General features: G+C 42.9%; 1 protein-coding gene across 1 annotated transcript in view; it reads right to left on the bottom strand.

Moving 5' to 3' along the window:
• Positions 1 to 16903, bottom strand: part of LOC311109980 (vascular endothelial growth factor C-like) — a 50361-nt gene extending 33458 nt beyond the window's left edge. The window contains exon 1 of the mRNA XM_084188492.1: positions 16753 to 16903. Within this exon, the coding sequence (XP_084044618.1) occupies positions 16753 to 16881 (129 nt within the window). The 5' untranslated portion in view covers positions 16882 to 16903. The remainder of the gene's footprint in view (positions 1 to 16752) is intronic.
• Between the last annotated feature and the right edge of the window lie 3120 nt (positions 16904 to 20023).

Below are 20023 nucleotides of genomic sequence, written 5' to 3'. Positions count from 1 at the left end.
TACCGTTATCAGCACAATAAGAACTGGGGAGATGATATGAAGGTATTTGGTTTGAGGAGATGTCCCACAACAGTGTGGTGAATGATACAGTCATGGTTAATGAGGAACTGTGTTACCGGAGTCAACTCAGTCTGAGACAATACTATGATCTGATGAATTGACTTAGATCTTATTGTTATTTGTTAGGAGGAGGAAGAGTATTTAGAAAGGAATCTCATGGTGATGGTTTTGGCTCACGGACATAGACATGTCAATAACCCCCAAGTAAGTGTGATAAATGCTTGTTTAGTCATACTGAGCCTTTTCATTGGTTGATATAGTTTGGGTTCTGCTGTGTGCTGGTGTTGGCCTTTTGGATAAAACCATTTAAATTGCATTGGTAAAGCATTTCCTGTCCTGACAGCCAACACTATTAAAAGATGCAGTTGAATCAGGAGATATGCATTTTAGGTTTAGCAGACACGCTTATCCAGAGTGACTTACATGAGCAACTAGGGTTAAGTACCTTGCTCAAGAACACATTGACAGATGTTTCACCTAATCAGCTCGGGGATTCGAACCAGCGACATTTCAGTTAATGGCCCAATGCTCTTAACTGCTAGGCTACCTGCTGCCCCATATGTAAGCTCTTTGAGCAATCAGTCACTCATTCATTCATGGACTGCAAACCAGCCCTTAGTAGGTTCCTGTACTTGTTGATCTCCCATGACCTGCCATGAATCCGTAAAATCTACTAACTGTATTAATTGTAGTATTCATTCCAAAACATAATCTCATTCAACACTGAGAATCCCCTTGTATCACCTTTAACAGCTGTATCAACCACCGACCAGTATTGAAAAGCAAAATGAAAAATTATAACCACAAATAGGTGCAGCGTTATAAAAAAAATCAAAGTCCAGGCAATTGTGTGGGTTTGAAAGATAAAAAGCCTTTAACTTATGGTCTAAGACATTATTAAAATACACCAATGCCTATTGGCTTACGCCATCAGGGTGTCCTGACACATGGAGGAGAGGCAGACCAATATTGTCTGAACTGGTAGGAAGACGTGAATACAACAGAACGCTTGGTGTGAGGGTAGCTACTATAGCTAATGACCTGTTCTCCTCCAACGGCACAACCAAGCCCTGGAAGACATATGCATAAGGATTGTCTAGAACACTTTCAGCGCCCGGTCGTCCCTCGCCGACCAACCAATTGACAGGCTGCTTACTCAGTAAACCGAGCAGGGTGTTAAACGCGGCCTGGGAGTTGAGATCTTGAGATGAAGCAGCGTCTGCAGCGAGAATGTTTCATCGCGCAGCCGTGCCTCCCCTTCTAACGTAACTCTCCCATCATCCCGTTACTCCTTGGGGGATACGAGTTTGCAAAGTGTGAAAACATGAGCGCCGTCTAACAGAGTGTACAGGAGTCGCCGATGAAAAGTGATACTGCTGTCTGGAACATTCCAGGAAACATGCCCAGTTACCCTCATGACTGATCACCCCCGATGATAACCAAAAAAAAGAGAGAAAGAGAGTGAAAACCTCCCTCCCCCACATTCGTCTCTGTCCGAGGTGACAAAAAGCGAAAGTAAGAAAAAAGGGGTGATAAATGTTTTATTTTATTTCGGACAGACTCTGAGTAATTCATCATTGTTTATTATCCAAGACCGGGCTGAGATTATTAAATAGACATGACATCTTATTCTGTGCTGACCACCATGTTTACAGATGGCTGTGTAAGGTTCTTGACTCTAATGTAACTGCTTGGCTTGGGGAACATGATCATTTATAAATACACATTACTCATATGTTTGCCTTAAAGCTTATGGGATGTGTAGTGTTTTAAAACATTTTGACTGGATTGGAAAATTTAACAAAGACATGAACCATTATGTTTTCCCTAGTTGAGTTGTTTCTAGGGAAAGTTACTTGATATCTTGATATGTCTAGTTAATCTTGTCTTCAAAGATGAGCCATGAGCTGTTTGCAAAAATTTGACCCAAAAGATAAGGCAAAGGATTGAACTGAGAGGGGAGTTTGCAGAAAATGGACAGATTATAAACATACTGATTGTATTATTCAGTTCGGGGAATGCTTATTGGACTCTGATACTTTCCAAGGACACAGGTTCAAGCCTTTGCTTTGACATCAGATGTCATGACTTAATAAACAAGGCAAAGCAAATAACTGGATGGAATAGCAGTTCCATCTTTTACTCCTGTATCGCCAATAGTTAATTGACAATATGACCTCAGCTCCTCTGTGATTGACATAATCCAAAAACCTGCCAATAACAAAAATACTTTGAATTCAAAGAGAGAAAGAGCTTGACCTTTGTATCAGGTTATTGTGGAACCTTAGAGTCGTTCATATATTGGAATCTATAGTTTACAGCCTGTATAGCAGGGGTGCACCACTCTGGTCCTCTGGACATGCAGCATCTCTCTCCCGAGCACTGCTTTCTCATCAAAGTATCAGGTGAAGAGGAAGAATTCTATTCCTTGTAGGAAGCAGGCATTTTCCCCTTTATTTATTCAGGAAACTCAAACACCAGAGAAACCCTGAACGAGACTATTGTATTAGACTCCTTCCATGTGGTAGTTTACAATGTTTCCAGAGATAACACGCAATGTTCTGTTTCCTACCAGAAACAATGGACACTGTGTGTGTGTGTGTGTGTGTGTGTGTGTGTGTGTGTGTGTGTGTGTGTGTGTGTGCGCGTGCATGCATGCGTGTGTAAGCATATTCACACCTTGGTCCACCCTAGCCTCACGTTCATTCACTAGGGAAAAGAAACGTCTGACGTCATAAATCAATTTTAAGTGACAAAGGAAAACAATCAACAATCGTAGCTCCAACTAAACGTGCCGTTTAACTACAAATAGAACCCATTGTTTTACTATTGACATGGGAGCACAGAGTACAGAAGACCAATATGGAAACACACAGTAAGGATCCACAGTGGAATGCATGCACCAGGCAGTAGATGCTGTACAGTTTTACTTTTGTTTCAAAGTAGATTTGTTAAAGACTACAGAGAAACATTCTGTTTGACCCTGATTTATCCCACTGCAGTAAAAGGCTTCAAATCAGTCACGTCCACCACAAAACACACCACTTTAATTTGCTCCATGCAGTTTAGAACTCTGCCAAGCAATCCCACTGATGACACTTTTACTGAGTATTATGACTAGGGTTCATACGGTGAAAGTTTGAATTCACAGGATATGAATGACCGTGTGGACGGATATACAGACCAGATAAAATAATGTTCAAAATGTAACGCATAAAATCTCAGTCAAAGTTCATTTTTGTCATTCCTGGTCTTCATCCAAATTGGCACAGTATTCCCTTTATAGCCGAATGGGCTCTGGTCAAAAGTAGTGCACTATATAGGGAATAGGGTGCCATTTGGGACGTATCTCTGCTGTTAGTGGAATGCGCTGCAACAGACACAGGAAGGTGAAAGTATGACTGAGTGATGGTAATGGAACGTTATAGCCACATGACAAGTAGGTACAGGAAATCATCCTGACCACTATGACAGTAATAAAATGCCAGTGTGGTTTAATCATCAGCATGTGTGGTTCCAATTACCGAACAAACATGTGCTCCCTTGCCCAAAAGCTGTTGTCTTTGCACTTGTATGTACTTGAATGACCTCTTAACAGTATTGTAAATTGAACTGACTTTCAATTGTTCACTTGACACCATTAGGAGGGAATGGCTAGGGCCAGGAGTTTTCCCTGACCATGTGATCTGACCAGGAAAAACTCCAGTCCCTGGTTGTATAGACTACAACTAGGGCTGTGAGATTCCCTTTGTCAGGGAAAACGGACAATAAACAATGTGCAGACGTAATCATGTGCGTGGGAGTTACATTTAGTAATGAACAGGAAAAACCTGTGGCCTTAGTGATGGCCTCAGTACTGAGTTACTGGAAGGCTTATACATCCTATACTGTACAGTATGGCTCTAGGTATGTCCTATGATGACAGGCCCTGAGTATAAACCTCAGCCTGGGCCTTTGCTGAACGGTGAAGCAGCAGTGTTTGTGCTTCCTCTGACTAAGCAGAGCAGAGCAGAACAGGTTTATGGATACTTATGGATACCAGGCAAGCCCCTGTCCTCCCCATCTCCCCCCTCCCTCCCCCTCCCCCTCTGGTTCACCGGCATCCCGGATGCTCTAAGATCCAGGATCCAGCGGCCCAAAACGATCTTCCCAATCTGAGCCTGGAATTCTTCTCTTCCGTTCTCCTGCAGGGCCAGGGATTTCATCCGTGTTGCCAGGATTCAACTAGAATCTACCTCTTCAAATATATTACCATGAATGTATTGCCATGGTTCGTTTGTATCTGTTTACACTGCCTAAAGACAGAGCCTGATGTCATGTTCTGCATTAGAGTGACATTTAGTGAGCAAACCGCCTGACAAGATTTTTCCATTCCCAAAAGTGATGACATAATCAATAAAAACAAAGTCAAAATACTGCCAAAATCAGACAGTGAATCATCAATAATGCAAAAATAGTGAATTAAAGATTTCCTAATATGTCCTAACCGCATAATCTAATGATATGAGTCATATTGAAAGTAAAATAACCAATTTAAAATGGTTCCCTTAAGAAGAAACAAGCATCGTGGTTTGGCAAAACACTGTAGCAGTGGCCAATTGGCAATATGTATGATAGTTACTCAACAAATGATCTATTTGATGTCAATGGAATGACAGGAAAACTTAAACTTTTCCTGTCCTTAGCTTGTGATAGTAACATACTCTGTTAACTTCATCCAACAATTTAAAACTTAATCGTTTTCCACTTCCCAAATCTGCTTCAATTGATTTGAAACCAAACATAGAATTGTATTCGCTGTTGTACATCAGGACAGAACTCACTAAACAGATCCTTTAAAACCAAGGCATATCCTCTTTGGGTCAAGTCAAGTCAGGTCCAACATTCAGTCATCTGAAGTTTGATCTGACGACATTATGTTATAGCCACAGATGTGAAACCACTAAATATTCAAACCAAAACAGATCTATGATGGACCATAAAGCTCTGATGTCTGCATGTCATCCATGGTCTGTACATGAGGAGGAACCATAACTGCAAGATGAGGATAAGAGGTTATGGAATGGCATGTAGCCAAAGGCAAGGTGGAACAGAAGGCTGCTAAAGCAGGATATGGGCTTTTTCTCCATAGCCTGATCCCACTACTAGCTAACTGCACAAACACAGGAATGACACGTGTAGCATCTGTTGCAGCCATTACTTTGATCCATATTTATTAGACCCTCAGGACCAGGCTTAGAGACAGAGAGCAGGGGGTAATGGACCTAGAACATGCCTAGCTAGTGTAGGACAGGACAGGCTTAGAGACAGAGAGCAGGGGGTAATGGACCTAGAACATGCCTAGCTAGTGTAGGACAGGACAGGCTTAGGGACAGAGAGCAGGGGGTAATGGACCTAGAACATGCCTAGCTAGTGTAGGACAGGACAGGCTTAGAGACAGAGAGCAGGGGGTATTGGACCTAGAACATGCCTAGCTAGTGTAGGACAGGACAGGCTTAGGGACAGAGAGCAGGGGGTAATGGACCTAGAATATAATATAATATAATATAATATATAATATGCCATTTAGCAGACGCTTTTATCCAAAGCGACTTACAGTCATGCGTGCATACATTTTTGCGTATGGGTGGTCCCGGGGATCTAACCCACTACCTTGGCGTTACAAGCGCCGTGCTCTACCAGCTGAGCTACAGAGGACCACATGCCTAGCTAGTGTAGGACAGGACAGGCTTAGGGACAGAGAGCAGGGGGTAATGGACCTAGAACCAATCTAGCTAGAGTAAGACAGGACAGGCTTAGAGAACACTGTACTGGGGAAACAGACCTAGCCAGAACCATATTCATATATCTACATATAAACGACTCCGGACTTAGCTAGAGGAAGACAGGACAGGTTTAGAGAACACTGCACTGGGGGAGCTGACCTAGCTACAGTAAGACAGGACAGGTTTAGAGAACACTGCACTGGGTGAGCTGACCTAGCTACAGTAAGACAGGACAGGTTTAGAGAGCACTGCACTGGGTGAGCTGACCTAGCTACAGTAAGACAGGACAGGTTTAGAGAACACTGCACTGGGGGAGCTGACCTAGCTACAGTAAGACAGGACAGGTTTAGAGAGCACTGCACTGGGTGAGCTGACCTAGCTACAGTAAGACAGGACTGGTTTAGAGCGATTCAGATTCAGAGTGTTTAATAGTCACATGTACAGGGTTGCAGGTGTGATTGCAGGGTACAGTGAAAATCTTAGGCTCCGAGCTCCAACATGCAGGACTAAGTGAAATCAAATAATGAAAATGGTAATAAAAAACAACAACAATATAAACAGAAATAGCACTATATACATTATAACTGTAGCAGGGAGGAATAAATACATGTCCTGACTGTTGAAGGGGTGGGGGGAATGAGCATAGGGGGAGAAGCAGGACCATTGAGGGGGTGTGGGAGCACTGCACTGGGGGAGCTGACCTAGCTATAGTAAGACAGGACAAAGATCAGACTCCACTGACCTAGCTACAGTAAAACAGGACAAAGATCAGACTCCACTGACCTAGCTACAGTAAAACAGGACAAAGATCAGACTCCACTGACCTAGCTACAGTAAAACAGGACAAAGATCAGACTCCACTGACCTAGCTACAGTAAAACAGGACAAAGATCAGACTCCACTGACCTAGCTACAGTAAGACAGGACAAAGATCAGACTCCACTGACCTAGCTACACAGCACAAACACCAGCTCTGGATGGTTGAGCAGACACCCACCACAATATAGATAGAAGGACTGGGGGTTGTAAGGGGAAGAGAGGGCACATGTACCACCATGCCTCCATCCATCTGGTGTGCATAGTAAGCCAATATCAGGGATATCTATCCTATTCTACTGATACAGACCCGAAATGAACTGTGTCCCCGGAGATACAAATCATCATGTACGGACCGCTCAGCAGACCAGAACCCAGACAGACCGCAGGTTTCATTTGAATAATGCTATTCATCACTAATCATTTCCTGGGCTGTCTCAAATGGCACCTTACTCCCTTTTTAGTGCACTACTTTTGCCTAGAGCCCTATGGGTCCTGGTCAAAAGTGGTGCACTATATAGTGGATAGGGTGCCATTTGAGACGCAGCCCTGGTGTAATTGAGATGTTTCCCGGTAGGTAGGAAGACTCCAACACATTCCTCATGTACATCACGCTACAGCTCATCATAAGATCAGCATCATTCCACCCTCCTCCTTCTTCTTCCACACTCACTCCCCCACTTGCCTTCTTCCTTGTGGGAATCGCTTTTCCATTCCTAGCGCTAGAGCTGCTATAGCCATTAGATATAAAACTGGCACTGTGCAAAGACTGAGCAAATAAAATATCATAGTCAGTGTCAATGTATACAGTATAGGATTAGCTTTGAAAACCCCAATAAACTATTATTTAATAATTACCCAGATACAATCAGCTTCGCAGAAGAACTTGGCTAAAAAGGGATTTTGAACCCTGATCTTGTAATCCTCAACTGACTTACATTTTGTCACCCTTCCACTTTGACTTTGTAGATTCGTTTCGCAGATATCTGACAGCTTGGAGGACATGAGGGACGTGTTTTTAGTGGGATTAGATATGTTTATCTGTGAACGGCTGCTTGCTTTTGGGTTTCTGCGGTGCAATAAAGCAATCAGTTCAGCCTATTTATCTGGCTCTATAGGACCACCGGGGACTACAGCCTAATGTAGCATAGCCCACCTTCTGAGCTCCCCTTCCAGGGTGTTCTGCCTGGCCGACTTTACATCCCCAAACATCAGCCTCCAGCCTCCACTGGGTTAGCTAGCCTCCACTGGGTTAGCTAGCCTCCACTGGGTTAGCTAACCTCCACTGGGTTAGCTAGCCTCCACTGGGTTAGCTAGCCTCCACTGGGTTAGCTAAAATGCAAAAAAATCAAAATAAATGACGTACATTTTACAAAAGCTGGATCCCTTCTAGCCATGACCCCTCCACTGGTCTGCCAATGCATGCTGAGTCTTTTCAACTTAATCTCAACCTTCAAATACTACAGCAGGTTGAAGGGTGAGGGAAAACCTCAAAGCAGAGGACAGGAGAAAAAGTGTGTCTTACATGCTGTTCTATGCTAATTGTCCTGGTTGGAGCCTGATAGTTAACCTGTTGGTTTCTCTTGACAGGGAAGACCCATCTACAAACATACAGTATGTGCGAGTCCTTGAGATACACTTGCATAACTTGAATTTCATTTATTGTCCAGAGAGAATTGTGTGAAAATCTGAATTACACTCACAGAATTCTAATTGTACTTGTTTTCATAGAGTAGTTGGAAGTGCTAAGCTTCATGAGACAGTACAGAGGGAGCACACGCGCCAGAGCTCATCGCTTTTAGCATTATTGGCTGCGAGGGCATTACCCCATGACTTGTTGTTTCAGCGCTGGAGTGCTGCGGTTACACGCTGGCAGTCGTGGTGTAAGCTGACTTAGGAGTGCAGAGCTGTGTGTGTGTGTGTGTGTGTGTGTGTGTGCACGCATCTGTGAGTATGTGTGTTTGTGTCACTGTGGCGTGTCTTCAGACCAGTCACTCTCACTCCTCTTCTAAACAAACGTCTTGCCTTAGTGAGTTCTCAATGAATCTTAGACTGCTAAGCTAACCCGTTGTCTCCAAACCAGTTTACACACAGTTTACATGCACACTCTGCTACTCCTGATGAGGAGACCACCTAGCTAACCCTCTTGTTTAGTCATGGTGTCACTATATTCAGAGTTACTGGGGCCCCTAAACACGTACCCATGACAAACAGAACAGTAAATGGTGAAACTTGTAATGAAAGTCAATCAATTCGGTGTACCCACTAAAACTATCACTATGGAGGAGTTCGTATGTAGCACGTACCATGACAGGCTTAGGTTATAAGGCAGCAGACAGAGAAATTATTGATTGAATTCCATTACGACAGTAATATTGCCACAATAAAGAAATACTATCTAAAATGACCCTGGGTCTTCTCCAGTCAACCAGTAAAGCTTTTCCCTCTGACTGCCCCGTGCCTCTGTCTGAGGTCCAGGACATTTGAAATGACCCCTTTCTTTAAACCGGCAGAGCTTAAAGGAAACCAGGCTAAGAATGAATGGGGGGCTTTTCCCCCTCTCTGCACCTCTACCCCCTTTGTGCACTTCCAAATGGCAAGTCCTTATGTCCGCGGTATGTAAAAAAAAATCTCTGAATAAAATCACCTCGGTTCTGTAGGGCTGCATTTAAAGGCGCATGCACAAAGTCAACGCAGAGAGGCCAAGAGTTTAGGAGGAGCGGCTGGCAGGTTAAAGTCCCTCTCCTCCACATCTCATTCTTCTTCCCTCTCTAAACTCTCTCTTTTCTAATCAAACTTCAGCTGATGGATGCTCTTATACACTACTGTTTTAGAAGTGGTAAAACACTTGTAGGGGACCAGATGTACTTCCATATGTGAACAGAACAGGCTGAACAGGAAAGAGAAGAAAAGACAGGAAACTGATATAGTTGTGAAAGGCAGATCTCTTGTCTCCTGCTATTGATGTCTTCCAGGACTGGTCTCTGTAGACTATCGTGGTCTCTGTAGACTATCGTGGTCTCTGTAGACTAGAGTGGTCTCTGTAGACTAGCGTGGTCTCTGTAGACTATCATGGTCTCTGTAGACTAGAGTGGTCTCTGTAGACTAGCGTGGTCTCTGTAGACTAGCATGGTCTCTGTAGACTAGAGTGGTCTCTGTAGACTAGTGTGGTCTCTGTAGACTAGTATGGTCTCTGTAGACTAGCGTGATCTCTGTAGACTAGCGTGGAATCTATAGACTATGGTGGTCTCTGTAGACTAGCGTGGTTTCTGCAGACTAGAGTGGTTTCTGCAGACTAGAGTGGTCTCTGTAGACTAGCGTGATCTCTGTAGACTAGCATGGTCTCTGTAGACTAATGTGGTCTCTGTAGACTAGCGTATTCTCTGTAGACGATCGTGGTCTCTGTAGACCTGAGTGGTTTCTGTAGACTAGAGTGGTCTCTGTAGACTAGCGTGGTCTCTGTAGACTATCGTGGTCTCTGTAGACTAGAGTCGTCTCTGTAGACTAGAGTGGTCTCTGTAGACTAGTGTGGTCTCTGTAGACTAGCGTGGTCTCTGTAGACTATCGTGGTCTCTGTAGACTAGTGTGGTCTCTGTAGACTAGAGTGGTCTCTGTAGACTAGCGTGGTCTCTGTAGACTAGTGTGATCTCTGTAGACTAGAGTGGTCTCTGTAGACTAGTGTGGTCTCTGTAGACTATCGTGGTCTCTGTAGACTAGCGTGGTGTCTGTAGACTAGCGTGGTCTCTGTAGACTAGAGTGGTCTCTGTAGACTAGTGTGGTCTCTGTAGACTAGTATGGTCTCTGTAGACTAGCGTGATCTCTGTAGACTAGCGTGGTCTCTGTAGACTAGTGTGGTCTCTGTAGACTAGTGTGGTCTCTGTAGACTAGGGTGGTCTCTGTAGACTAGTGTGGTCTCTCATCTGAGCTGTTGTGATTCTGTTAGAATTCGTCTCCCATATGAAATGGGTCCCATCTGTCCAGCTTTGAAATGCTACCTAATATGTAATATCTAGTCCCTGAAGATATTCTCAAACACTAAGATGTTATCATAGCAAAATTGCTTACATTCAAGGACCATGACAATGTCTAGTACAGATTTCTGACTACAGAGAGTTGGATCTGATTATCTATTCACCCACAGAAAAACAACTTAGGCACCTTTCACTTTCTCTTTAGTCTGCTTTTTTTTCCTAGTCAGAAAATACCTGTTGTGGAGAGCCAGGATCATTATAACAAAAAGAAGCAGGTTAAATGTTAACACCTGAAGAGCTCAAGAGCACTGTTTTATACAATGTCTGCTACCAACATGTACCCTCAACTGAGCCTATTCATTATGCATTCTAACCTCATTGACCCCCATTCAATATCCCCACTGCAGAAAATGGGAGTTGGGAGTTTTGTATATCCTTTGTGAGTCTAATCAAACTCTTTACTCTTCAGTCTGAAGATGTTAGGTATACTAGGGACGTCAAACGTTCAGCCTGCTGCACAGACCCTACGGACGCTCTAGTCTAGAGTAACTGGTGAAATGGTGCTTGGGAGCATTTTTTAAATCTCTAAATGGTTAAGCTAGTGATAAATATATTTGATTATTGTAAAAAATCTGTAAATTGCTTCATTTACTATCATCCTAAATTAAGATATTGAATTATTTTGCCGTATCTAATTAATAATTAAGAGTCTATTGACACACCCGTGCATCAATCTAAGTAACATAATACAGAAATCCCCATCGAAATCTGCCAGTTTAAGCTAGAGGCTCAAGTCACTGAGTGTACAAAACATTAAGAACACCTGCTCTTTCCAGGTGAATCCCTTATTGATGTCACTTGTTAAATCCACTTCAATCAGTGTAGATGAAGGGGAGGAGACAGGTTAAATAAATATTTGTTTTGCCTTGAGGCAATTGAGACATGGATTGTGTATGTGTGCCATTTAGAGGTTGAACGGACAAGACAAAATATTTAAGTGCCTTTGAATGGGGTATGGTAGTAGGTGCCAGGTGCACCGGTTTGTGTCAAGAACTGCAACGCTGCTGGGTTTTTCACACTCAACAGTTTCTAGTGTGTATCAAGGACGGTCCAGCACCCAAAGGACATCCAACCAACTTGACACAACTGTGGGAAGCATTGGAGTCGACATGGGCCAGCATCCCTGTGGAAGGCTTTCGACACCTTGTAGAGTCCATGCAACTCAATATTAGGAAGGTGTTCTTAATGTTTTGTACACTCAGTGTATAGCTTTCATTGCTGTGTTTTTTTCTCCGTATTTCTCGTGTGTTTTCTTACTTTATATTCTTACTTTTATTATTTCCTTAACATTATTTTCTCTCACCTTGATATTGAATACTGCATTGTTGTGAAATAGCTTGCAAGTAAACATTTCACTCTACCGTTTTACACCTGCTGTCTCATGTGCACGTTACAAATAAACGTTGAAACTTTGAAATGACATGCTATGTAATATCATAGTAGGTGATACCATGCTAAAGGTCAATATTTATACTGATATTCTCTAGCCTGTGTTTGTTGTTTTTGTGTTTTGAGAGATTTTGTGTTTATTAGTTCAAGCATTAATCCAAATAGGTTGTGAAAAGAAAGGAACAGTCCTTGGCAGTTCAGTTCCTCCATTATTATGGGATGTTCTGTTCTTTGTCAAACACAGTACAGAAAAGATGGTGAAAGAGGCAGATTAGTGAATTACTGTTTTGCACTGATAGGATTAAACCTGTATGAAGTGACAAACCTTCTCAGTAACCCCACGAAAGCATGACAGATGTTCTGTCTTAGGAAGAAATTTGACTTTTATAACATCACTGCTAGCTGGTGCTAACATCAAACGGCAAACACAAAGCAATTTCTTATTTTTATTGCACCAATTAGGCACAATATTTTTAGGGGGCTTTGGCACTTCAAGAGAAAATGCGTTCAGCCTTCATTAAATAATGAAATACCTGTTGCATCATCTTAACAATAGGAATTAAGCATTGTTTGGTCACACTACACCCTGAACACCTGGCACTACTGCCCCATTCATTTCCAGCTCACATGAGCTGAACTAAAGGGTCTCCACTGCAGATAAACGTGTTTTGAAAACGTCCAAAACTTCTTCTGAGGACCGTGAACTCATTTGGCCTCTTCCTGACTGCACTGCTTCCAGGAAGTTGGTGAGGTGAGGGCAAGAGAGTGTCAGAGAGGCACCATTAGTTGTCCTGAAGGACCATGGGAATACATTATTCTCTCTGTTCTCAGCTTTACATTAACCACACAGAGTTAGCACACAGCCATACATCTGACAGTGATGTTGATCCTAGCTTATGGTATGTCAGCTCTAGTTCTGTTATGAGCTACCACCTGCTGGCTGCTGTGCGAGGGAGCTAGAGGGTTCAGAAGCAGACAGACAAACAGTACTGGTAGTCAAAGGCCTCCCACTGTGCTACTGTCACAGACATATGGACACACTGAGGATTCAACTGAGGATCATTGACTGCTTGTTGTTCATAAGGTTCACTATATGGCCTGGGTTTATGAGGGGGTCAGAGAGAGAGAGAGAGAGAGAGAGAGAGAGAGAGAGAGAGAGAGAGAGAGAGAGAGAGAGAGAGAGAGAGAGAGAGAGAGAGAGAGAGAGAGAGAGAGAGAGAGAGAGAGAGAGAGAGAGAGAAACGTGTTTGCGTGGGAGAGAAATGGAGAGAGTGAGCATTGTACTCCTGCCTGGGTACAGGCATGTATACATTAAGGCGTCTAAACATTAACAACTCAATTATTGAAGCAACATCAACATCATCTAAAGAAAATGCCTTGTATATGTTTGTATATATTTTTGTCCTCTTATTGTATTCCAATGCTTGAGACTCCCATGTACTGCACTGACCCTTTGACAAGTTAGATTTTTTAATATTTTTTTTTACAATTTTGGCAGGCACTCAAATACTTGCCATTGTAGACATTTCGTAACCACAGTGAAATGGCTAGTTTGTCCATAAAAGTGACAGCTCTCTTGTAATACCGACTGTAATTGCAACAGTGTCCTAACTCAAAGGACAGCTGAACCTTAACCCTCTCTCACTTCGCCTAAGCTACATCCAAACCCTACAACATTATGTCACCTTCTCATTTAGCTCCTGTTTGATACTCTGACTCATTGTTCTTTCTTGGTGAAAACGGATAGTGTTGAAAAGAGGTGGTTTGATATCCAGTCTTAAGACTAGGAGTTAGGACAGGTGGGTTGTGTAACGGAGATAACTTAGAGATAAAGTAGAGCTGAGGAAAGCAGACGTGAGGTAATCTCTTCCAACTGGGATCTAACTGTTGGGTTTACCAGAACAACTCCGTATTACTTCACATACTACACTGACCATCATGGAGAAGACAGGAAACAGCCCTTAACCCCTACTCCCTACCTAGTCTCTTCACATACTACACTGACCATCATGGAGAAGACAGGAAACAGCCCTTAAAGGTTGGGCTAGGAGCTAGGGGTTGTCTCTATACAGGGGCCCTAGCCTAGGGGGTAAAGGTTGTGCTAGGAGCTAGGGGTTGTCTCTATACAGGGGCCCTAGCCTAGGGGGTAAAGGTTGGGCTAGGAGCTAGGGGTTGTCTCTATACAGGGGCCCTAGCCTAGGGGGTAAAGGTTGTGCTAGGAGCTAGGGGTTGTCTCTATACAGGGTCCTAGCCTAGGGTTAAAGGTTGGGCTAGGAGCTAGGGGTTGTCTCTATACAGGGGCCCTAGCCTAGGGTTAAAGGTTGTGCTAGGAGCTAGGGGTTGTCTCTATACAGGGGCCCTAGCTTCCAATGTCCAGAGGGATTCCCCTTAACAACACAGTGTGAAGCTAGGCTAAGTGCTAAGTCCAGGTCAGGTCCATTGTCTTAGGGAGTAGTAGGTAATGGACCCTATCCCACAGCCACTCTCTAACACTCCAGGTCTGTGCGCTCCATTGCCTCAGGAGGTTTTCACCCTGCATTCTTCACCAACTGTAACACAAACACCCAGGCCTCTTGTACTTACACTACCAAGAGCCCCCCCTTACAGAGGTGTGTGTGTAAGGGTTAGGGGTGTGTGTGTGTGTATGTGTGTGTATGTGTTTGTGTGTGCGCGTGTGTGCGTGCGTGTGCGTGCGTGTGGGTGTGTGTGTGTGTGTGCGTGTGTGTGTGTGTATGTGAAATAAAGCAAATAGTCACAAAGCAATCAACGTTTCAACATGAAATAGCTCCAGACCAATTATTCAGACCAGACTATTGAGACAGGCCCACCGGCATGCACAGAGGTCTACGCTACGGTTGGGTTGAAGTCAGATCCAAACTTCAAGGTGACCACAAATTACAGCCGCCCTTCTTATCTCTAACAGCACCCCCAACTCCCAATCCCCCCCCATGGACGTAGCCCCTCTCAACTCAGCCTCGCTCTGCTCTCTAGCCCCATGAGAACAGCCATTCATCCTTGGTACTATTTCGAAGTGGATGTCTCACCTCAACATGTTGTTTATTGTGTGTGTGTGTGTATGTGTGTGTGTGTAGGTGTGTGTGTGTGTGTGTGTGTGTGTGTGTGTGTGTGTGTGTGTGTGTGTGTGTGTGTGTGTGTGTGTGTGTGTGTGTGTGTGTGTGTGTGTGTGTGTGTGTGTGTGTGTGTGTGTGTGTGTGTGTCGTGTGCCCATGAAGTTGATGAATCACACTAGGTGCTGAGGAGTAAAATGGAGAATATCATAATAATCTCTACTGTGCGCCCTGCAGAACCCAACACTGAACCCAACACTGAACCCAACACTGAACCCAACACTGAGTGATGCAGCCAGATGACTTATAGTTATAGATGAGTTATAGTGTAGTTACAGTACTGAAGAAGCAGACACTGATCCTGCACAGGATGTGCTTCATACTGTAAAATCACACATGGTCTGGGTTCCAGTGTAGTTATTGGACAAATATTCACCGCTGTATCGTAACCATAGTCACCGTAGGATAAATACCTCCCGCTTGGATTGAAGAAAAAAAACAATTAAGGTTGAACATGAACTTGAATTCCAATGAAATGTATTTTAATTACTTTGAATTTGATAACGACTCCAGGGGGTTAACATAACTGTGATTACATACAGACAAACACAAAGACAAACCCACACACACACACTCAGACCAATCACACCAGTCCCTATGGGAGGTGTTTAACGTTTTCATTAGATTTTCTAAATGTATGGCATATGAGGTCATTTATTTACACAATGAATTTCATAAGCCATAATGATACTACTTTGATATCAGAGGTAGGCACTGTAAGTGAAACTATCCAGACAGGACATTTTGTTTTGTCAGGTCATACAGATGTATGACTGTAAATAGCCTTTATGAGCAAATGGGAGTACATAACAAGATCATTACTGAACACACACACACACAGAAAGGAGAAGAGGGTTTAAGAACGAGAACCTGTGTTTTCAGTGCATCATTACAGCTGCAGGGTCATTTAAGACACTACAAGTGAACTAGTAGCAATGTTAATCCCACCAATTAAGTGTCATATTATACAATCAAATAGCCACGTGTTTAAGATGATCCCTATCTCCTACTGCTACTGGGGAACACACACACACACACATTGAGGAACACACACACACACACTCTGAGACACACACACACACACTGAGGAACACACACACTGACACACACACATACACACTGAGGAACACACACACACACACACACACACACACACACACACACACACTGAGGAACACACACACACACACTGTGGCACACACACACACTCACACACACACACAGGTTTTGACTCAGTGACACCTGCCTCCACCCCCCATTTCTTCTGCTAATTTAAAAGTGCTCTTCTCTAATCTCCTCTGCATCCTTTCACTGGGAGGAATTCTCACTGTTCTCTCTCTCCATCTCATCCATGATAGCCTACATTCAGTAACTTACATCATCACCAAATTTGTAGAAAGTCAAATATTATGACATTTATACCCTCCACTCCATCCCACATTGCCCATTATAATGTTCAAATGTGTTTGAATATCAATTGAATCATTTACAATGCAAAATAGCCATGCATAAAGTAATATATATAGCATGCGTAAAATAAAAAACTTTTATCCAAATACATACCGGTGCATCCCCTTGATCCTGATCATAATCATAATAGTCATGACTGAATTCGTGACTCGATTCACTGGCTAGATTTGCGTAGAGAATCACGGAATTGGCAAGGAGAACATATATTCCAAATAAGTGCATTTTAGAAGTCTTTATCCAGAGCAAAAACCGTACTCCTTATTTATTGACCTCTTTTGGTCAAGCGCTGTTTCTCAAGTCCTTTTTCCTCCAAAGAAAATTAATTCGCATCAGATATCCGAATTTTCATGAGCCGCTGTCATAAAAATGATGGTGCGGTGATGACAGGTAAAACTAAGGCCGTTATTTTCTCGGTGAAACGAAAGCTGCTGAAGACAACTCTTTTCACTTGTGAGCTTGCTGCGTCAAATTTCTGTGTCGGCGGTGGCATCCATCCAGCGAGCAGATGAGAGTTTGGGGAGCATGAACGTCCTCGGAGCAGAGAATGGCATGTTTAATGCAATTTCACGGTGTCACTAGATTTTCCTCCTCCCCCTGCATGCGTTTTTTCTTTCCAGCAGCTCAGTCTGTTTCTCCACGGAATAGCTGCAATTTACTTCTAGAAATATGAGTTGGGACACTCGCACCTTCTCTTGGAGACGTTGGAGGCGAATCCCTTGTCGACACAACATGTGGAGTGAAATGTCCTTGCTGTATTTCTATGGTTGTACACTGACTGTAATGCATATCTATATAGCGGAACTATGCTTAATATCGCCATGAGTCAACACTTTTTCCAATTATCAAACCCTAAGGATAAGAATAATTTCCCTGTATTGCCATCATTACAAACTTTTGCAAGGTGCATTCTGTGGCACCTACTAATGATTTACAGATTTTATTTAACCCATAACAATCCATATCATAATGCGAGTGGGGTTTTATGATCTCAAGCCTGAGCCAATAAGTATATAATAGATTACTTTACTACAATATTCTTATATGGTTTGGAGAGCTCTGCTCTGCAGGGGGTCTCTCGACATGCTCAATCCTCAAGTTCATTGAGGGCTCTTATTATACTTTGGAATGCAAGCCACTCTGAAGGATTTCTTTCCCCCTTAACAGTCATGTAAGTGGCCCCTCTTCACTTAGCTAGAGAACCACACATAGTTTGAATGGATTTGTTAAACACACGCTGTTAAACTGTTTTGTATTATGCTAGGCGCTTAGTTAGAATTTGTTCCAGCTACATCAATTGAGGACGATATATTGTAACGTTTACGGGATGTCAACCTATATAATACGAGTTAATCACACGTGTTGCGGTGACGTCTTTTTATGTGCACTGTGTTTTCATGTTCGCTGTGTTTTATGTTGGTGTTTTGGTGTGTGATCACCAAGGATAAGGACTGACCATGAGACTGTACATCCTCTTGTTTGGTGTCCCTGACACACAGCTAAAACATGAGGAGTCTGGCACTGTAGCAAGTTGCAGTAATATCAGCATTTGGCAATGCTATGGCACTAGGACATAGCAACCTGGACTCAGGGTTAGACATAACATAGTAAAAGTAAATCCGGGACACTCCAATTAGTATGGTATGTTACGTTTCTTATGGTATGTATTGATTTGTGTCCATCATCCATTTGATATGTTACGAATTGCAATTCGGACAATATATTAAGAATTTGCAAAACGAATGATTTGTTGTGGCTAACGTTATCTAGGTGGCTAGGTGGATAATGCTAATGTTAGCTGTGCTATGGGGTTAGGGTTAGGGGTTAAGGTTAGGGGAAAGGTTAGCTAACATGTTAAGTAGTTGCAAAGTAGCTAAAAAGTTTAAGTTTAGGGTTAGGTTAGGGTTAGGTTAAAGGGTTAAGGTTAGGGTTGGGGGAAGGGTTAGCTAACATGCTAAGTAGTTGCAAAGTAGCTACAAAGTAGTAAGTCTTTGGAAAGTTGCTAAAATGCTAAAGTTGTCCGTGATGAGATTCGAACACGCAACCTTTGGATTTCTAGACGTTGGGTGAGTTGGGTGAAGTTCAATCTAAAGTAGAAATTGAGTCATTATTTCATAATAGACATCAGACATCGAATCAGTTGGCAATGACTGACTGACACCTCAGCATGCTTTAGCTGCTAGTAGATATGCCATATGCCCCACACTAGGATAAGGAGTACATCTATTTGCCATATCCACCAACAGCTGAACCATGCTGAGGTGGATGAAGGGATTTTCTCCCCAAGCCCTGTAGGCTGAACCATTGCGCCTTGAGTCCTAAACCCTAAGGCCTGTTATGAATGGCCCATGACTAAAGAGGTCGCTGGTATTGCTGGGAGTGACTCAGGTCACGGGTCACCTCTGTTTTGACATTTTCAATTGTATTACTACCACAAGCTGAATGATTGTAAATAAAATATTTTGCCAAGAGCTGGGGTGGAATCAAAACTTCGACTCGGCCTCTAATTGTAAATCTGATACATGATCTTGCTTTGTTTTCTTGTGTACCAAGAATTTGTAGCACGTAATGTAAACTAAACCAGCGTGTATTTGCAAATGTTGTTTCACATGTTGATTTCCCCTTTGGGATAGCTGTCAATATGGAGTCTATTCGCAGACATAACCAATGCCAGACTATTTCACAATAACTGTTTTGTTGAATGTTAGCACTGCTGCTGTATATGTTATTACACGTTACCAGGCAACCATGCAGCTATACCATTCTTATACCTGATCAGTAAATGCTATAAATACTGTGTCCATATTAGGACAGCCTCAGAGTTAGAAGAAGTTGATGTCAGATACATGTGTATGTTCCTACCGATTCACGGTTGTCTGTATGACTCACAAAGTCGAAGTATTTGCACTATTTGTCCCTCTGTAACCTTTCTGCATACTAAAGTACCAGAAGTCCCTTGGTACCAGAAGTCTGTTTTGAGCTGGCACTCAAAGGAAGTCATTAGCACTTATCGTGTTTTTGTGACTTCCTTATTCTTTGACGTATTCCTTATGGAAAATTGCAACATGATAACATTCTTGGACTTTAATAAGGCCACTTTATTTACATTTTCTGTTTTGGGCCTGTGTGTTTATTTTCTTTCCTGACAGAATGATGGCATGTTTTCTTTGATATAGCCAATCACATCCACCAGGTCATCCATGGCAATGGCCATTGTTGTGTCCATCACTGTCGCAGAGTTCTGAGGTTAAATGTCTAGAAGGATGGAAGTGGAGGGCTGGGAAATTCTCACTGACCTATAATGGCAGACCGCTAAACACAGTGTCATTTAAAGAGGTGGCTCCGGATCGACTTCCTGTCAGAATAT

Source organism: Coregonus lavaretus (assembly GCF_964263955.1).
Source record: "Coregonus lavaretus genome assembly, contig: SUPER_35_unloc_1, whole genome shotgun sequence".
Taxonomy (NCBI): Eukaryota; Metazoa; Chordata; class Actinopteri; order Salmoniformes; family Salmonidae; genus Coregonus; species Coregonus lavaretus.
Note: the sequence above shows the minus strand (reverse complement) of the source record. Positions and strands in the feature narration are given on the sequence as shown.